Here is a 17512-nt window from a genome sequence, read left to right on the forward strand (position 1 = left end):
CAGTGCCCGGGGCTCGGTTTATTTACCTCAGCGAGGGGTAAATCAGGAGACAGAGGTTGTCCTGGGAGACCCCCTCTGAAAGGCATAGGAAAGGCGTGACTGACGCCGTGTCTTTGGTGCAAGCCAAGAACTGGTGAGGAGTGTCCATCGCTGCTGTGCTGTAGCAGTTCATGTTGGTGTGAGCCTGAGGCCTGTGCTCGTCTTCATGTTTCACAGCTTGAAAACGTGAGGTAGCAAGCATTTCTTGAAGAGAGGAGACGACGAGGCAGTATTATCACAGCTTCTCAAAGCCAACAGTCTTTTGCTGTTTATATCCTTGTACTTGCAGATGTGCAGCAAAGTGGATTAAGACACAACTCCAGATTACAGTTAATCATTCTTGTTTTGCTGCATAACTTTGATCATTAGTCTCATTTATTTTGCTGCATGGCTGTGTAAATGCTTGCATTAGCATCAGCATGCAGAGAGCAGCATATGAAGGATGGGGTTGTTTCTTTTAGGAGCAGTGCTGGTGTATGCATCTTTAAAACGACTGTGAAACTCTGGTACTAACTGGAAATGTTTTGTGGAACAGGGGAAGAAAGCAAAGTGGACTACCTGTCATGCATTTGAAATGCTTACAACCACCATTTGGATGTGAACATGTGAATTTGTGCCATGTTCAGACTGTGCAAAAGACAGAGCCAGAAGATGTCAGAGCACATCTGCTGTAGTAACTAAGTGTGTACAGGCAGTAAATCAGGCAAGAATCACAACCATTCTGGCCTAATGCAGAGGGCTGTGAGAGTGAGAATATCTGGCTTTACCTTCTGATCATGCAACTCATCCAATGCACTTGTGCTTTCTGCATCTTGGTTACTTCACCCTTCTCTGCTCCTGTGGAAACGAGGCTATGTGTCATCTTCAAAAAGCATTTCATTGGTCTTCTGATGAAAAATGGTATAAAAAACTAAGCCATTGAAACAACTACTTTGGTGACTATTTACTAGCCTCCATGAGAGCTCAATAGACTTACAAAATAAAAGATTTTTTTTAAAAAATAAAAGTAATACTAACAAGTATAATTTCATGATAGTTAAGATTTTCATGAAGCAGCTATATCACATGGGTTCCTCAATATCAAAAACATGGAATAAGGAGCTCTCTGTTGAATCTTCCTGTGGCAGATAGTGCTGGGAAATGCTCCCCAGCTTCCCAATCCGAATGTCAATATTAATAGGTAGCAGCTTCACAGACTCTGCTGATGTGATGTGGTCAATGGATTAGTTTGAGAGTTATGCAGGGAAGTGATTATAATTTTGGATTTGGAACATGGCCCCCTTACCTGTATGCAATGAGGAAAAAAGTTTCCATGTTTCTGGATGTTCAGTATTCTTGATTCCATGTAGATTCTGTAGGCTGTCAGCAACAGTACAGGTTGCCAGTAGTGTGGTGAGATACAACTGATCTGTGGGTTTATTGTAGTGGAGCAGATGAAAGTGTATTATTAAATGAAAATTTTGAGTAGGAGTTTACTGTAAAGGAAGGTGCTGAGTTGTAAAAATAGCAAGTGTTGAAATGTTCCGAAGGTAAAAGTACTGGTTTTGTGGTAGCAGAGAGAGGTTATGTTTTTAGTGCAGCTTGCCAAAGGTCTGCCTCATAGCCTAGCTGACAGTTCCAGGCTCTTATGTGTGTGCTAAGTTTTTTGGTGGTGAACAGCAAATTAAAGAACAAAGACTCCTTGTATCATCAAGCTTCCCATGGCATCAAGGGAAGTCAGTATTGCTTTCTTCCTACATTTCCTACTCCTTATTATTACAAATCTATGCATTTGTGACACAAACACACATTTCAGTCTTTTATTATTTCTTCATGGTTTTCTCTTTTGTGCCATGTTGGAGAACCAGCACAAACATTTATTCAGTTGTTCAATCCAGAGGAAGAGATTAAGTGTACTAAAAATCAGTTTTACATCTTTCTGTTTATGTAGAAGAACCCTGATGCTCATTTCTTCTTACAGATGCTGAAGTCAATACCAGAAAGAAGACATTCACTGAGGTCCAAACAGAACGACTGGATCAAGCTGAACGGACTGTTTTAATTAAGTGCCCATCAAAACTTAATGAAAAAAAGTTATTGCAGTATTTATCCAGTCATGGAAATGTTAGAAGTCACTTCTTCTTTGAAAATCGTGTAAGTAATTAACAATGTGAACTAAAATCTAGACTCAGATAAAAAGAAATACCGGCATTTGGTTATATCCTCATACATGCAAGTTAAGCAAATTATATATAATTATATATTTAATCAGTTTTTATCTGTGCTAATGTTTACAAGTTGCTCAGCAGCAGATTTTTATTCAGAAGTCATCTAAGCAACACCTCTGAGGGGTAGCCAGCAACCTGTTTTGCAGTAAATCTTTGAAACTTTGATGTTGCACTGTTCTTTGTTCAAACAATAGAGATAACTATTTTTTATGTGTTTTGAGCATTTCAGTTGTGAAGATAAGTAGATTTCAGAACTTTATGTTTAGTGTTTACTACCATCATAAATATTTTTAACCTCTTGTAGAATTGTCTAAAACATGTTGAGGTACAGAATCTTGTATTCAATTTCAGGGCTGGCATATTAAACTGTCTCAGTACTCCCAGGAACATCTGAATAATATCAGTACAATGAGTTCAAGGCTTGTACGCATTTATCTAATCCTGTATTCGCATTCTTAATGTTTTAGGGCATCAATGCTTTAGTAGAGTTTTCAGAAAAGAGCAGTATAGCCTCGTTGCAGGATGCTGTTGGAATCCCAAATGCTGCAGAGCATCATGTTGTCCCATTTAAATCAAGACTTTTTACTTTCACGCTGAAAAACCCAGTGAGTCAACCTGCTGAAGAGACACCACTTCATCTCTCTCCTCAGTGTCACATTCCAGTGACAGGCCTTATTCAAAAGCTTTGTCTTGCAGACAATGTAAGTAGAGGTTTCTAGGTCTCTCTCAATTAAAAATGAACCATCTTCATTTCAGATTTTCAAGTGGTCATGTGAAACTTAAAAAGCAATTTATTTCTAGTAAAAAAAAAGTAACCCGTATTAGAATTTTATCTGACTGTTTCTCCTACATTGAAACAAATCAATTAAATTAGTCTTTTTAATTGTGAACATAATTTTTCCGTATGAAAGAAACCTGTTCAAAATTTTAATAAATAATCTCCTAATAGCAGTGATATTAAGTGGATGAAAATATATGTTAATAGATAGAAGACCGGTTATTGTATGTTTACAGTTTTTATTTTCTGAACTAGATAAGCAGTCAGATGTACATTCTACTGAATGAGTATCAGCTTACAGAAGAAAATATCAGGCTCCGATTTCTGGCCTGTTCTTTGGTTCGGGATTTTGCACGGGCATATTTTCCAGACAGCACAGTAAAGCCATTTGGCTCTTCAGTCAACACCTTTGGCAAACTGGGATGCGATGTGGACATGTTTCTGGACTTCCATGATACACAAAAGAGTCCTACAAAAATGGTAAGATTATGCTGTGCATCTTCAGTTTATTGGATTTCTTCAACAGAGCAGCTCATTCACATACGGGAATCAGTTTATTTATATTCAGATTTTACATGAGTTCATACTATAGATTGTGAACAAGTTAATTTGAATGTTTGGACTTCGAGACTTTCAAAAGCTGAATGTGACATGAAAGAGATCTTTCTTGCAATAGGAAGAAAATGATTTGGTGTTTATATAAACTTTGTACTGTTAGGGTGAATTTCACTTTGAAAGAAACCCTCATCCTCCAAAATTGATTCAGCAGAGTCAGACCTTCTCATTCTACTATTGCATTTTCTTCTCTGGAGCTGCTGGGTCTCATATCCATGCTCTGTTAAAGCTTGGATTTGATTTTTAAGGTCCTCCATGTTCTAAAGCATAGTAAGTTTGTGCATGTGTGAGCATGTGCATTTTGAGAGGGTTGTCAGGTTCTTTTCCTTAGCTGAAAGAGTTGACTTTATGCTCCAGGAAAGTTACTGGGTTATGTACTGAGGTGCGTATATATATGTATATATATATATATATACACACACACAATAAGAGTGTGTGGAGGTGTGAAGGTTTAGAACCTGGGATAGTGCTGGTGAGTAGTTACAGGTGACACAAATGTTCGTATTTTTGTTGTCTGTCCTGAGAAAATTACCATATTAAAAGCATCTGATTTTCACTGTGGAGGAGCTTGAGGATAAGCTGGAATATGTGAACTGTAGATGTTTTGGGGCCCAGGACCAAACAGGAACTGAGACAGATCAATAGTCAGATACTTTCTGTAACATACTTACTAATTACTTGAATGCCTCATTGATAATACAACAGTAAGCATCAAGACAAGCAGGGATTACTAAGCAAGTGCAGAGGCTTGAAGTTGAAATACAGTCACTTGAATTTGTTGACCAAAGTACAGAATTTGCACCACTACCTCGAGAACCTGAGGGTTACAAGACCAACAGGAAGCAAAGTGATTGGCCAAGTTACTATCTTTTTCTTTCTGTTACCTACCTCAATGCTGAATAGTTACAGGCTCCTTTCACTTTGAGCCAGTCCTACTGTAGCATGCAGCTACACAGCCAGAGGGGATTAGGGACCTCTGTCCTCACATGTTCCAGCACACGTGCTGACTGGAGAGCTGTTGGCGGGAGGAGAGCAGGAACAGTCACCTTGGTGATTGCCAGAGCCACTCAGAAATTCAGCACCTAAAGTGAGTTTGTTGGAAAGGCTGCAAGGTCCATAACTTCTGAATTGTTTCACCCAACTATGAGTGCACTTTTTCTCTGCACCAATCTGGTGACAAGAAAAATAACCTCTGTGTCTCCGCTGATGAGTTAGGTCACTGTAATGCTGTTTGCATAGCATGCGTTCACCCATGACATGTCCCAAGGGGGAGGATAAGTCAGTGTCAAGTATTGGATTAGCAAACAAAATTATCTGAGGCTTAAAAACACAGAGAGACTATGAAGAAAACAGATATTTCATAAGTATGAAGTTATTTTATTGAGGTAAAAACCACAAATATGGCAAATCAGACTACAAAGACCTACAGGACAATTAATTTCTGATGTTGTTAGAATATACCTTCACAATATTTTTGTCAGAAAAACTATATGATGTGATTATTTCAAGTCTTACAGAGGCTTATCTTAATTTTGAAGGATTAAGTAATTTACATGCTAAATTTTTTTACATTTTTAATGAAAAAGACATTTTCGTTTGCATTGCTGGTTGATTCACTAACAACTCGGTGTTCTCTGAGGATTTGAAATGGAATTACTAGTGACTTGAAATTAATGGTATTTTGGTTACGTTCTACCCCTCTTTAATTGTATGCTCCTCTTTTGCAGTTGGAGCATATATGCTGTCTTGGGAATTCCAGAATTACTTGTTTTAGCCAATAGTGATACATAGTAGTACCTTCATTTGAATAAGTAACTTTACAGTAAGTTCATCACTATTAGCCTGGAAGAATTTAATCACTGAAAAAGAATATAAAAGAGAGAGCAATATGTTTTTACCTATTTTAAGTTCTGTGGATTTTGCTTTGAATAATTCTTGTCTTTCAATCTCTAGTTGTACAAGCTCCTTTGTAAATTGTTGTAGTCTTTCAGAAGTATTTTTAAATGTCTCTTTTGTTCTCGAGTTAACAGATTGCTTTTAAAATTCTGTGTTAGAAAAAAGGTCCCTTTGAAATGGAGTTTCAGATGAAAAGATTACCATCTGAAAGATTAGCGACTCAGAGGATTCTTTCTGTGATTGGTGATTGCCTTGATAATTTTGGTCCTGGATGTGTGAGTGTACAGAAGATACTCAACGCTCGCTGTCCTCTGGTGAAATTTTCCCATCAGCCGACAGGATTCCAGTGTGATCTGTCAGTGAGCAATAGGTGAGACCTGGTTTCAAAAAGTTTAGAAAGAATTCCAAAGTACCTGAAATGTTCTGAAAACCTGTAACGACAACTGTTTGAGTCTGCTCCTTTCTGTGTTCTTAACAAATGAGAATGTTGGCTCTGAAATTAAAAAGAGTATTTTTTAACTCCTAGAGCTCAGGTTTTGCTGTGGTTAAGTTATCTTTCTCTAGCATAGGAAATAGGGCCTTTCCTTCTTCCTAAGGGCCTGCATTCACCTGTTTTCTGGGAAGATCCCTGGAAAGGGTGTCTGTGGTCTTCTTGCGGTGCCGCCAGGGGGCGCGGGCTGCCTGGAAATGCCCCTCACGGCTCCGCTCCCTCCGCGCCCGTTCGGTGACAGCAAAGCGTGGAAACTGTCCTGAATTACCCAAAGTTCTGCTTCAGAATGTGCAGAGGTTATTAAGGCAAGATTGAACAAATGTCTTGCAGTAAAGTTACTTTTCTATATGCAGCCACAGTGAAAGTTGGGATGCAGTTCTGTGCAAGCATCCTTGTAATTCACTGCTGGCTGGTTTGGCTGGTTGGGGCTGTGCATCTTGTCTTCTCGTCGCTTGGAGTAATAACAAACCTCTGTGGACACCATAAGGCACCTCACGGTTGACATTTCAGAAGTCCGGGTGTTACAAAATTTTGACCTAGCAAACATCTCCAAAAGGCCATGCTGAATTTTTAGAAGAATACAGCACAAGTTTTGGAGTAAAATCTGCAACTACAGTTTAATGAGCACTTCAGGCTAAAACTGAACCAAAATAAGTTTTACTCTAACACTGTACTTCCATTTTTTTCCTACTTTTTCTTGCCCTCCCATTTGTACACTACAAGAATGTTTGTATAACAATGTGATGAAGCAGATCAAAACCTGACCCATCTGAAAACCTTTATCCTTCCAGATTACTGTTTGGTCCTGCTGAAAAAAACAAGTAATCATTTGAAAATTACAAAATTGACTTGGTTTGCAGATACTCAATGAATTTTTCAGAGCAGCATTTTATTACTCTTTAGGTGAAAGTTGTAAAAGAAGTATTTTATTATATAGTAGGATAGAGATATTATCTAATGTACCTTTAAGGCAGTTGTGGCTGAATTATGTTTTTTCACCTCGATTCTTCATAGCTTGACTCCTGAGTACTTGATGGTGTTTTTTTTGGTTTTGGTTTTTTTCTTCTACTGTGATGTGGAACAAGGAAAGAGGAAACAGTGCAAATGCAGTATTATTATTTACCCAAAACCATATTTTTCTTACTGTGGAAAAGTACATGTATTTCATCCTGGACAATTTCAAGCATTCCAGCCCAAACCATTCTACAATTCTATGATTCTTTTTCTATTTTCTAAAATGCATAAATGTTACTTTTTTTTTTTTTTAATGGATACCTTCTTATAATTAACAATGAACATTGCATCTGATACGTCACAATTCTCTGGTCATTTACATGTCTTTTACTTTTCATTTCTTCTTCAGCATTGCTATCAGAAGTTCAGAACTCTTGTATATCTATGGCTGTCTGGATTCCCGTGTACGAGCACTGGTGTTCACTATACGGTGTTGGGCCCGTGTTCATGGACTTACAAATAGTGCTCCTGGCACCTGGATTACCAACTTCTCTCTGACCATGATGGTCATGTTTTTTCTGCAAAAGAGATCACCACCTATCATTCCAACACTAGACCAACTTAAAGAACTGGCAGGTAAGGACAGCTGTTCCTCTGTTTATTGCACTTTATTGTTTATTTCATCTTTGTTTTCTCTAAAGTGATAAATAAACCCAAGCCATTTCTTTATGCTCTCAAATACTAATGGATATTATGTGTTCCTTAAGTTTGAGGGAATACACAAGTTTTACTTGTATTTTTTGTGAAAATAACGCATTCTTAAATGCAAAATAAATCCATTTTCAGTACAATGGTAAATTCTGTATAGAAGGGTTAGACTTACTCTGTGCTTCAGATAATTAAAAGTAATTTATTTGTTCAGTGCTCCTGTGCTGAATTTTTTGTTTATTTTGTATTTTATTTTTTAGAAGACTTGTAGGGTCTCAAATGTCTCTGAAGTTAAGGATTTTGTGCAGATTGATATGATGTGTATTGTTTTATAGATAACAAATGTTTAAAAGAAAGGCTGTATCTTCTCGTCACAATTTGTAATATCCTTGAGGTTGTTCAGGCCATCTGCAAATAATTCTTGTATCTTCGCAAACCGGCTGTTCTGGCTGTTTCAGACACAGCTTTCAGGGTTGATTATCTTCAGAGAATCTTATGAAAGCACAGAGAATGACACCTCAAGTTCTTAATTCTTCATTCATGCCTTCTGCTTACTGACATACTTCCTTGGAAGCTTTGAGTGCTTTCAGTGGAGAAAGAGGTCTGTGTTCAGTTGCTTTAAAATAATTTTAAACATTTGCATCAGAATTCTATAGAATTTTTTATACGTAAAATACCTCTTCTGAGATTTTACAACAATATTCCTAATTCCCTGAAGTTTTTCAGAAAAAGGCAGTGGATGCTCTGGGTCTGATTTTTTTGCAACTCTCATGTAGGTATTAACCTCAGAGAGTTGTACTGTTTAGTGTATAATACAGCCCTGTATGCAGATACCAGCTTTGTAACTTAAAAGAAGTAATTTCAGAGATACAAAGATGTCAGATACCTTATTCCTGTAGGCTTTTGAAAATGTGCCATTTGCTCATGATTCTTTTCCTTTGCCTGTCTGTAGACTTTTTTCTTTTAAATCTTTTACCACTTTAAGTTGAATCTTTAACCTAAAAGTTCACTTGTGAACTCCTAATTTTTGTAATATAGTAGCATTCATTGATTTCAGTCATGTCTGTTATCTGAATTTCATTAAATACAATGGCATTTTGTTGTTTATTGTGTCAAAATGTGCCCATTTTTTTTTTCAGGTGCAAAAGACAAGCATATAATTGGAGGATATGATTGCTCATTTGTTAGTGATTTAAGGAAGATTAAACCTACAAAAAATACAGAAACACTTGGTAGGTAAATCTCCATCAATTTTTTTTTTAAATGAGCATATTGAAAATAAACTTTCCCTTAATGTTACTCATGGCCCTTGTTTTTCTTTCCCTTAGATGTATTGTTGGGTGAGTTTTTTGAATATTTTGGAAACTTTGATTTCAGAAGGAATTCCATAAATCTTCGAAAGGTAAACGAATTTTTATTGCTCATCATTATCAATTGAATCTCACCACCTGCCACTTGATAAACTACATATATTAAGCAACAATTTCTGTCATTTTTCATTGTATATAAAAAGTACATTTATCCAGAAACTGAGTTCTTTCTTTGAAGGAAGAGTGTTTTCCTCTCGGAGCCTAATAACTTACATACCATTAAGAACATCTACAGTATCATTACCTGGATATGTTGGAAAGCACAAAATCATGTTAAACCTGTATGATTTTACTTGAAAGCCCTGTAATGAAAGTGGCAATTTGAAAAAGTCAAAGCTATTTTGCTTCTGTGAGAGGAAAACTTTTAAAATGTCATGATGTATGTCATAGCAAAAGTCTGTGACAAACCCTGTATGCCAACAGGCTTTGCACTTAAAACTGGGAGTCCAGACCCAGTGAGAGTCTGCATTAAAATTTGCAGCTGAGTTCTGAGTTTGCTTTTGGCACTTTGGCTTTCCACCGCAGTTTGTATCAGCCTACGGTAACTGTATGTACAGCTCAGTAAGCAGGGCACAGCATGATTATTCTGTGCTATTCACTTCACTTTGCTTTATATGTTTAAGTCATTCTATTTATTGATCCGTGTGTGTGTGCGTGCAAGTATAATAGAAATACATGAAAATATAGCTACCCTAACTCACATCTGTTCCTGCTGGGCTGCTGACAGGGTAGGGGTTCTGGTGCCATGTTGCTGTGTGGACACCCGTTTGGGTCCTGTTTCCTGTCGGGCACTGTGGGTCACTGGCACCAGAGCTCTTTTTGCAGTTGTAGGTTGATCTTAGAAATTGATTCATTAAGGTGGAGAACTTCTGTTTGCCACTAAGCCTTAAAAAGACAAGCAAAACCATGAGTTTGGAGCCTGGGCTAGTTAAGGGAGGTGTCTGTGCTGCTGATTTTTTTCCGTTTAACTAGTCTGTCCTCTTGGTCCTGGGACAAGAGTATGTAACACGTACATAGACACTTCCTGGACCAGGAGTAGCTGGTGGGTTCCTTCTAGAGCTTGTGATAGAAGGCTTGAAGAGGTTCTGGAATACCGAACAGGTCAGCTAAGTAGCACTGATAAGCACTGAGATGGAAGTGCATTTAAATAGCAAACCTACACAGTTGTCAACTACATGTGTTGTACAATACCAACTGACCAAAAGTAAACCATGACCTCAATAGCTCTGTGCTTAAAAGACAGACCGAACTGGGAGGGATTTCAGCCAAGGCAGTAATCTTGTTTAGTTACAGTAGCTCTGTGAGCTCTCTGAGTACTGTGGGATGAATGGTTTGAACAGTTCAAGTGCCTGCAATAGTTTATCAAACTGGGCTACACAGGTTCATATGACACACTCATGCTGCCCATACACAGAGATAGGAGAAGGGGTTTGCAATGGGTGAGGTCTGAGGTTTGTTGAAAAGCAAATGGGAGAATGGCCAAAAAGACAGGTTAAGCTGTAGTTGCGTGTTCTTTGCCTTGAAGGAAATCTAAGCTGAATGTGGCAAGGAAAACCACCACTAAGAGGATTCAGAGAACAGGAATCATTCAACAGTCAGGTGGACAGGAAAATTAACTTGATTAATAACGACTGGGTATTTTGCAAAAAGTTCTCTAGTAAGTCAAAACACTTTTAATGCTCATGTAATAAGTCAAGTGATTTGTTATTTGCTCAGCCTATAGTACATATATGCAACTTCTGCTTTTTCTTTACACTGTCTGCAGGGAAAGGAAGTAAATAAACCTGAGTCATCTCCTCTTTATATCTGGAATCCCTTTGAACAAGACCTTAATATCAGCAAGAATGTTAATCAACCACAGCTGGAGAAATTCATAGCTATGGCCAGAGAAAGTGCCTGGATTTTACAGAAGGAAGATAAAGCTCAGAGAATAATCAGTAAAGAACCTTGGGGACTGGCAGCACTGCTGATACCATTTGGAAAAAGTAATTCCAGCAAGATGAAGAATAGGATGAAAGGAATAGGAAGTGAAACAATCAGAAGCCTCTTGGACTCTTTAAAGTTAAATAATGCAAATAGCCAACAAAAAGCAGTGGGAAAATGACTTTCAGCACAGTAGCTAATATTCTGTTTTAGGAATTGTATGTGACATGCAGTCCGAAGAACATAACTTTTAATATTTCTGTTATGGGGAATGGAGAGTCAAATTATCTCTGTTTTTCATTGTGATTCTTTTTGTACAGGTCTCCTTTCTGTACATTTTTCTCCTCCTTGCTCTTCACTTTTCCATCTGTTTTATGAATGAAGAATATTCAAATGCAAGTTTTACCGGTGCATTTTGGAAATAGCCTTCAGACTGACAGGAGCAGCATGGGAAAGAGCCTTTGGGAATTCTGTTGACTAACATACAAATTATATGCTAAGTAAAAGCTCAAGAAACAGCCACCTTTCAGTGAAACCACAGTTTGAAAGAAGATGAATGTGTTGGAACTATTGCTTCCAATCCAGTCATGTACTGAAAGCCAGTAAAACTGAAGTGCATGCATCTATTTTTGCTATTGTTTTCCATTCATGTAGATAGTGTCAAGACAAAATAAAGAGAATGGAATTAGATAGTAGGGTTTGCAGTTTCCTAAAGCATTGCTCTCCAAGGGTAGTGCAACTGTTTTGTATTGGAAAAGTGGGTTTGCTCTTGTATTTACCACCTGATTTCAAATTTATTTAGTCAGCTCTCTTTTGTTTTCTGTACCCATAGGACTGGTCCCCGCCCACATTTGTATAATGTTTCTCATTTTGCCTTCAGCTTCATTTTAAACCTGTATTTCAGGTTCAGGCAGGGGCTCTTGTATGCTCTTCTTGCTTCATCACTCTATTCAAAGTTGCTGCCTACTAAGTGACACCAAAGCCTTCCTGCAGAGGGATCTGTCCCATGCAGAGATCCATAGAAAATCATGTATCATGCTGGAGTCCTGTTCCCAGTCTTGCCTTGGTTTTCACGTACTCAGCAGAGTGGTGACTGTCTCCCTTCCAGATCAGTTGGGCCAGCAGAGTCAGTGCTTTTCATTGACTTAAAACATTGAGTGTTCTGCCTCTGTCCATCTGCCACAAAAAGGAGTGTTTTCAGAAGAAGAGGGAAAGGGGAGGGAAGGAAGGAAGGAAAGAAAACAAAAAGAGAAATGGACAGCAGGCAAACATCAGACTTTACAAGTACATTTGTGAGTATTTCACCTGTCCAGTTTGAGAGCCACTCATGGATTATAACTAAATGGCAACGGTGATAACTCCACAGATTGTTGTCTTTATTCTTAACAGAAATTCTGTAAATGAAATTACTTTGTTCAAATTATCATACAACTGCAACATGATTACTGTTTCAATTTCAATATTTTTAGATTCTTTCATGTTGCAGTGGTATATGATTTTTTGTAGACTTCCCTTCTAATTGTGTAGTCTAAAGTCTTTTCCCTCATGTATTATTCATTGAAAATACTGTAATAGGCAGTAATGCATACTTCCAAAGTACTGGTAAAAAATGGACAAGGAAAGTATTTTCCAGCAGTTGACAGACTAAAGGGTTAGACCTTCAGATCAATTCCATATTAGTTTATTCAGAGTTTAAAATAATACTCAAATATATCTTGTTTCTGATTAATAAATGTTTTCTCGAATAATGACTCACGTAGTCATTATCTCAATTGCTGAAATTGATTCTCATATTAACTTCTTCAAGATTAAGCCTTGAATTTGAAACTTTCTAAATTTTGATATCAGAACTTCTTTTTTGAAGGCTGATATGCAGTTTATTGTAACTTTTTATCGGTGCTAACCGAAAGCCTTTGAAAACAAGCTTGGCACAATGCTGTAAGGAGCCTGCCTTAATCTTTACAGGACCTAGAGGTACATTTTCTGCTGTTTACCCAGCAACAGACTTTGAAGCGTTTTAGAGATTAGGGGAGTACTCAAGTTGTTGTGAGTTTTCTTTTTTCTAGATAAACCAGATGGGTAAGGGTGCAATAATAAGAAAATGGGTTACCAGGGAGAGAAGCAGTGACTACCCACATGTGCTATATTCACAGTGGTCCACTGACATAGGTAGGAAAGATTTTATATGAATTTTGACACGTAGATACAGGACACTTGTAGACAAATAATACATTTTATATTCTGGTTATATGGTTGAGGCATGCTGAAGCACAAGCTTCATTTGTAAATAGTAATAGATGTTCAAGCTGCTTAGTATTCCTTAAAAGGCAGGGTAGAACACCATTACTGTACATGCAGTGCCTTTCAGCATCAGTTTTCTGTTTAGACTGCATGTCCCTTTTGGGAATGGTTCTGAACCCTTGTCATGGCTGCAGGCCAATTTTTGAAAAGAGGTGAAAGAAGCCAAAAGCAGTGTTGTAGCAATGGAATGCACAGGTGATTTTTTCAGATGTCTGCAAGTCCAGGGGGCTGGAGACCGGGGAGCTGCTGACTGAAACCTTGAGGCTTTGAGGATCAGCTCTCATTGCTGATGCCAATAAGCCCAGTGGGCAACTTTCATAGAGGAGGATGGAGATGGAGGGCCGACCATGAGCTTCCCTAGAGCATGAGCTGTGTCTGGGAGAAGAGCTGGGTGATGCTAGAGGAACTGAAGCCACCTGTGGGAAGAGAACCAGACAAGAGAACCGAGATTTGAGGGAGTATATTTGTCAAATCAAGAGAGATTATGTGAATATAATTTCCTAGGGGCTGCAGTCTTGAAGATAGTTAGAAAAAACAAATACGGTTCTGTCAGTGAAAACAAGGGTTGGATATTTGTCAAGAAAGGACTATGATTATGGTCTGCATTTGAGAGCTCATTCATATGGTCCAAAAGCATGTAAACAATGTCTCTGTGAGAGTGAGGCAGAAAGTTTTAGTTACTTCTCAAACTTGGTGGTGATATACTGTATTGTATGGTGAGGCTGTTAGGGAGGTCACGTGTAAGGAACATGAGTGAATTAAACACATTTTTGCCCCTCTGCCCCTTTCCCTTGCCGGGAATACTTTTTAGTGCAGTCTCACATTTCCTGGCTCTTGAGTGGTTAGGGAAACTGAAAACATTCAGAAGTTCCATGCCCTGAGAAAAAACACTTCAAGACATTAACTTCAAGTTAACATTTATTGCCAGAGATTTTTATTTTCCTAGACATTGATGCTCACAAGTGTTGCAGTCATAGGTTCTGCTGCAACTGCCACTGCTCCATCATTACTCTGTAACTTCCTGGGAATCTGAAGCCTTGGCCTACAGCTGACTGCTGGGTGAGCATCTCTGTGTCATGCTTGTGGTGAAGACACAGTCACCAAAACAGACTTCTTGGCTGGTAACAGATGCTCTATTCCTCAATTTCAAAGTACAGTTCCTGTCTGGGTTTCTGTTCTTTAGACTTTGAATCACAGTATAATTCAGGCTGGGAGAGAACTCTGGACCTAGTCCAGCTGCCTTTTTAAGTAGTATCAGCTCTTAGATTATAGACCAGGACTTTTATCTTGTCAGGCCTTGAAATCTCCAAGGATGGAGACTGCACAGCCTCTCCAGACAACCTGTTCCAGTGCTCGACTCTCCCTGTCACCCTGATGGGCTGGGCTTAACAGTCTGTCATATCCTTGTCACTCTTCCTGGCTTCTTTTCTGATCCTGACAAATGCTCTCAATCAGATTGCCATCCATTACAAATGTTCAAGCTGCTCCTTTGTGTAGGAAGCCCCCTGAGTCTCCCCTTCTTTCCCTGTCTTTCCAGAGGAACTCGTATCCATCCATCACAGTGCTCCCATCACATGTGAGCCTTCCCATTGTAGCTGTTACTCCAACAGTGCTGTAGTAACAGCACAAGGAGCTCTAGTTCCTCTTGCTTGTTCCCCAGGCTGCCACACATTTGTATCTGTACATTTGAGGTGGGTACTTGTTAATAATTTTTTATTATTCTTGAGGTCCCTTTTGTTCCTGTCACCCTGTATCCTTTTTTCTCAATCCATGTCCACAAGATGGCATAAGTGGAGGTTATCATTGTCCTCCCTTATTCTTCTGACTGAATGCCTTGATATTCACACTGTGCAAATCCAGATTACAAAGTCCTCATGACATTCAAATCCTGACTAAAAATTAATTTCTAAAAGACTCTGCAGGAAAATAAGAGTCTGTGAGTACCAGACTGGTATATTGTCCTGGCAGAAAAGCCCCAGAAAATACATTTGTGCTGCTGTAGTGGAGCATGATGGAAGCATCCAAGGTAGCCTCAGCTGTGCTGGTGCAGCTGCAGAAAAGCACATACCACCACGTAGAGATACTGGTGCAGGTGTGGAATCATCTTAGAGCACAGTGCTGCATCAATAGGACCTCATTGCTTCCACAACTGCACTAGTGTGGTACAGGATGCTGCTGCCTGGCAGAGCTTGTCCACTTGGATTTGACACATTTCTGGTGCTGTGTCACCTCTGGGTCTAGAGCAGTCGGGCTCAGCTGCAGCCTCACTGTGCTCTGTGCTCAGGCTGGGTCTGTGGTCATTGAGGAATTGTGTTCTTAGAACAGCATGGTCTTGCAGATTTGTTTCTAAGTTTAATTTCTTTTAGGCTCTCTAGCAGGACAGGCTATGTTTTTTCTTAAAATTTTGTCCCTTTGGGAAAAGGAAAGGTAGACAAACAGCCTTTATTGGAATGATTTTGCCAACAAACTAGTTAAAGGCCCATGCCAAGTTCAGCTACAGCAAGTTTAGGATTTCCAGCCTGGGCTGCTTTGAAAATATGATGAATCAACAATTAGGAAGTTTTTTAAAAGTGAAATCATCCTGTTCATTGGAAAGGTCTCTCTTCCAAATGCCTTGCCTTGCTTATCACGAAATTACCACCAAGGTTTTCTTCTAGTACAAAATTCTTCTGAACGTCACGGGTAATTTGGGGTCAGTTTGTTTAAAACAAGGGTTAGGATTTATACGAGGCTAACCTGTGCCTGGAGATAAAATCTCCTTCTCCATAAATCCTCTTAGTTGAAAGTCTTGATCCACTGCTTTTGCAGACCTGTTTCTCATACTTTCTTTAATCAGAGGATTGGTTTGCTTTCTTCTGCAGGACCTCCCTGCTTCTTTTCCCTCTCCTCATTCTCTTTTCATCATATCTCATCTGATCTGATCTGTAAAGAATAGTATTTCACTTGGCCCCTAGTATTTGTGGAGCAATAGTGAATACAGCTGCATTCAAGAAACAGGTAGTTTTTAAAATGTGGCTCTCACATTGCAATGTAATTTTTTTTTTTTTTTTACTACTTCACTTCTTGTGTAGATTGAGTCTCCATACTGCATTTCCCATGGCTCATAGAGGGATCAATTAGCTGGACTTGATGGGCCTCACCTGTGTTGACCATATATTTTTGGGAAGTCTTTTCATTTAAGAAACTTGTTTAACACAGTCTGTAGTATTAGAAAGCAGAAGTTCCCTGCAAATTTTTTGAGAGGTGCTTTATCCTTCAAGATTATTTCTGTTTTCCCTTGTTGTTATGGGGAAAACTGTGTTCAATTTGTTTCACAGAATGACTTCAGAGATAGGTTTTTGTTCCCATGCTGAGCTCTCTTGTGCACACAGATTTGTAGTCAATGTAAACAGTGCAGCCCTGTACAGGAATTTTTGCATGGAACAACTCCCAGAATATGTCTTCTAGGTATTATCCTCCCAACCCAACAGGGGAGGTAAAAGCCTCACAAATTACTAAGGCATAGCCTCTCATTTGTGGTGCTGACTGCACGGGATGGGACAATTCCCGTAATTCTGTATTGCTTTTCTCATGTTGGACACAGGAAAAACTGTTTTCCTGCAGAGAAAAGGTACATATGTTAGAAGTTGGATTGCTGGAGTGAAAAGCAGTATTATTTAAATTCTTTCCGAATATTTCCATCTTAAGTTTGTTTTTTAAGTCCTTCTCTAGGAGCAATTACTAGAGATTTTCAGGATGAGAGCAAGAACTGGGAGCATATACAAAGGCTTCATATTTCAGGTAATCAGATAAATAGTACTTAGATTATCAAAAATAGTTATACAGGGGAAAATAATGCATATAACCATGTGGCAATAAACAAGGAACACTGCCTTGTCTCTTTGAACCAGTTTTCATGCCTTGATTTTCTGTAGTCCTCCCAGTGGTGCACTACTTTTGACAAGGGTTGGATTTGGGAGAGCATACTGAATGGAAACTACAGTACCCAGTACATGGGAGGGTGAGTATTTAGACACTGCAGTAAAAAAAAAGAAGTGTTACTGACTCCATCATGAAATGAAATTCAGAGATTTTGTGACTTCAAAAATACAATATATAGAATTGTTCTGTGGATCTTTGGGTGATTCATAATTCTTCTTTTTGAAAATTTTCTTTGGACACCAATTGAAAGAGGGTTTGCTGTAATTACTTGTTTTCTGAGCTTTCAAGTAAGGTCTCATTTGAAATGACC

The 17512-nt window shown here is 38.6% G+C and overlaps 1 protein-coding gene across 1 annotated transcript; it reads left to right on the forward strand.

Moving 5' to 3' along the window:
* The first annotated feature begins 800 nt into the window (after positions 1 to 800).
* On the forward strand, positions 801 to 17312 carry MTPAP (mitochondrial poly(A) polymerase). The gene is made up of 9 exons (XM_027648492.1): positions 801 to 939; positions 2000 to 2172; positions 2714 to 2947; positions 3280 to 3504; positions 5694 to 5905; positions 7389 to 7615; positions 8827 to 8919; positions 9016 to 9089; positions 10823 to 17312. Exons 1-9 carry the CDS (start codon positions 816 to 818, stop codon positions 11159 to 11161), a joined length of 1701 nt encoding a protein of 566 aa, XP_027504293.1. The 5' UTR covers positions 801 to 815; the 3' UTR covers positions 11162 to 17312.
* The last annotated feature ends 200 nt before the right edge of the window (positions 17313 to 17512 follow it).

Source organism: Corapipo altera, unplaced genomic scaffold (assembly GCF_003945725.1).
Source record: "Corapipo altera isolate COAL_440 unplaced genomic scaffold, ASM394572v1 47, whole genome shotgun sequence".
NCBI lineage: Eukaryota > Metazoa > Chordata > Aves > Passeriformes > Pipridae > Corapipo > Corapipo altera.

What these genes read in the sequence shown, in the direction of transcription:
- MTPAP (XM_027648492.1), top strand. Translation starts at nt 816, where the DNA reads ATGCAACTCATCCAATGCACTTGTGCTTTCTGCATCTTGGTTACTTCA. An exon ending in CCAACTTAAAGAACTGGCAG is followed by an intron (nt 7,616 to 8,826) that starts GTAAGGACAGCT and finishes TTTTTTTTTCAG; the next exon opens with GTGCAAAAGACAAGCATATA. An exon ending in ATTCCATAAATCTTCGAAAG is followed by an intron (nt 9,090 to 10,822) that starts GTAAACGAATTT and finishes CACTGTCTGCAG; the next exon opens with GGAAAGGAAGTAAATAAACC.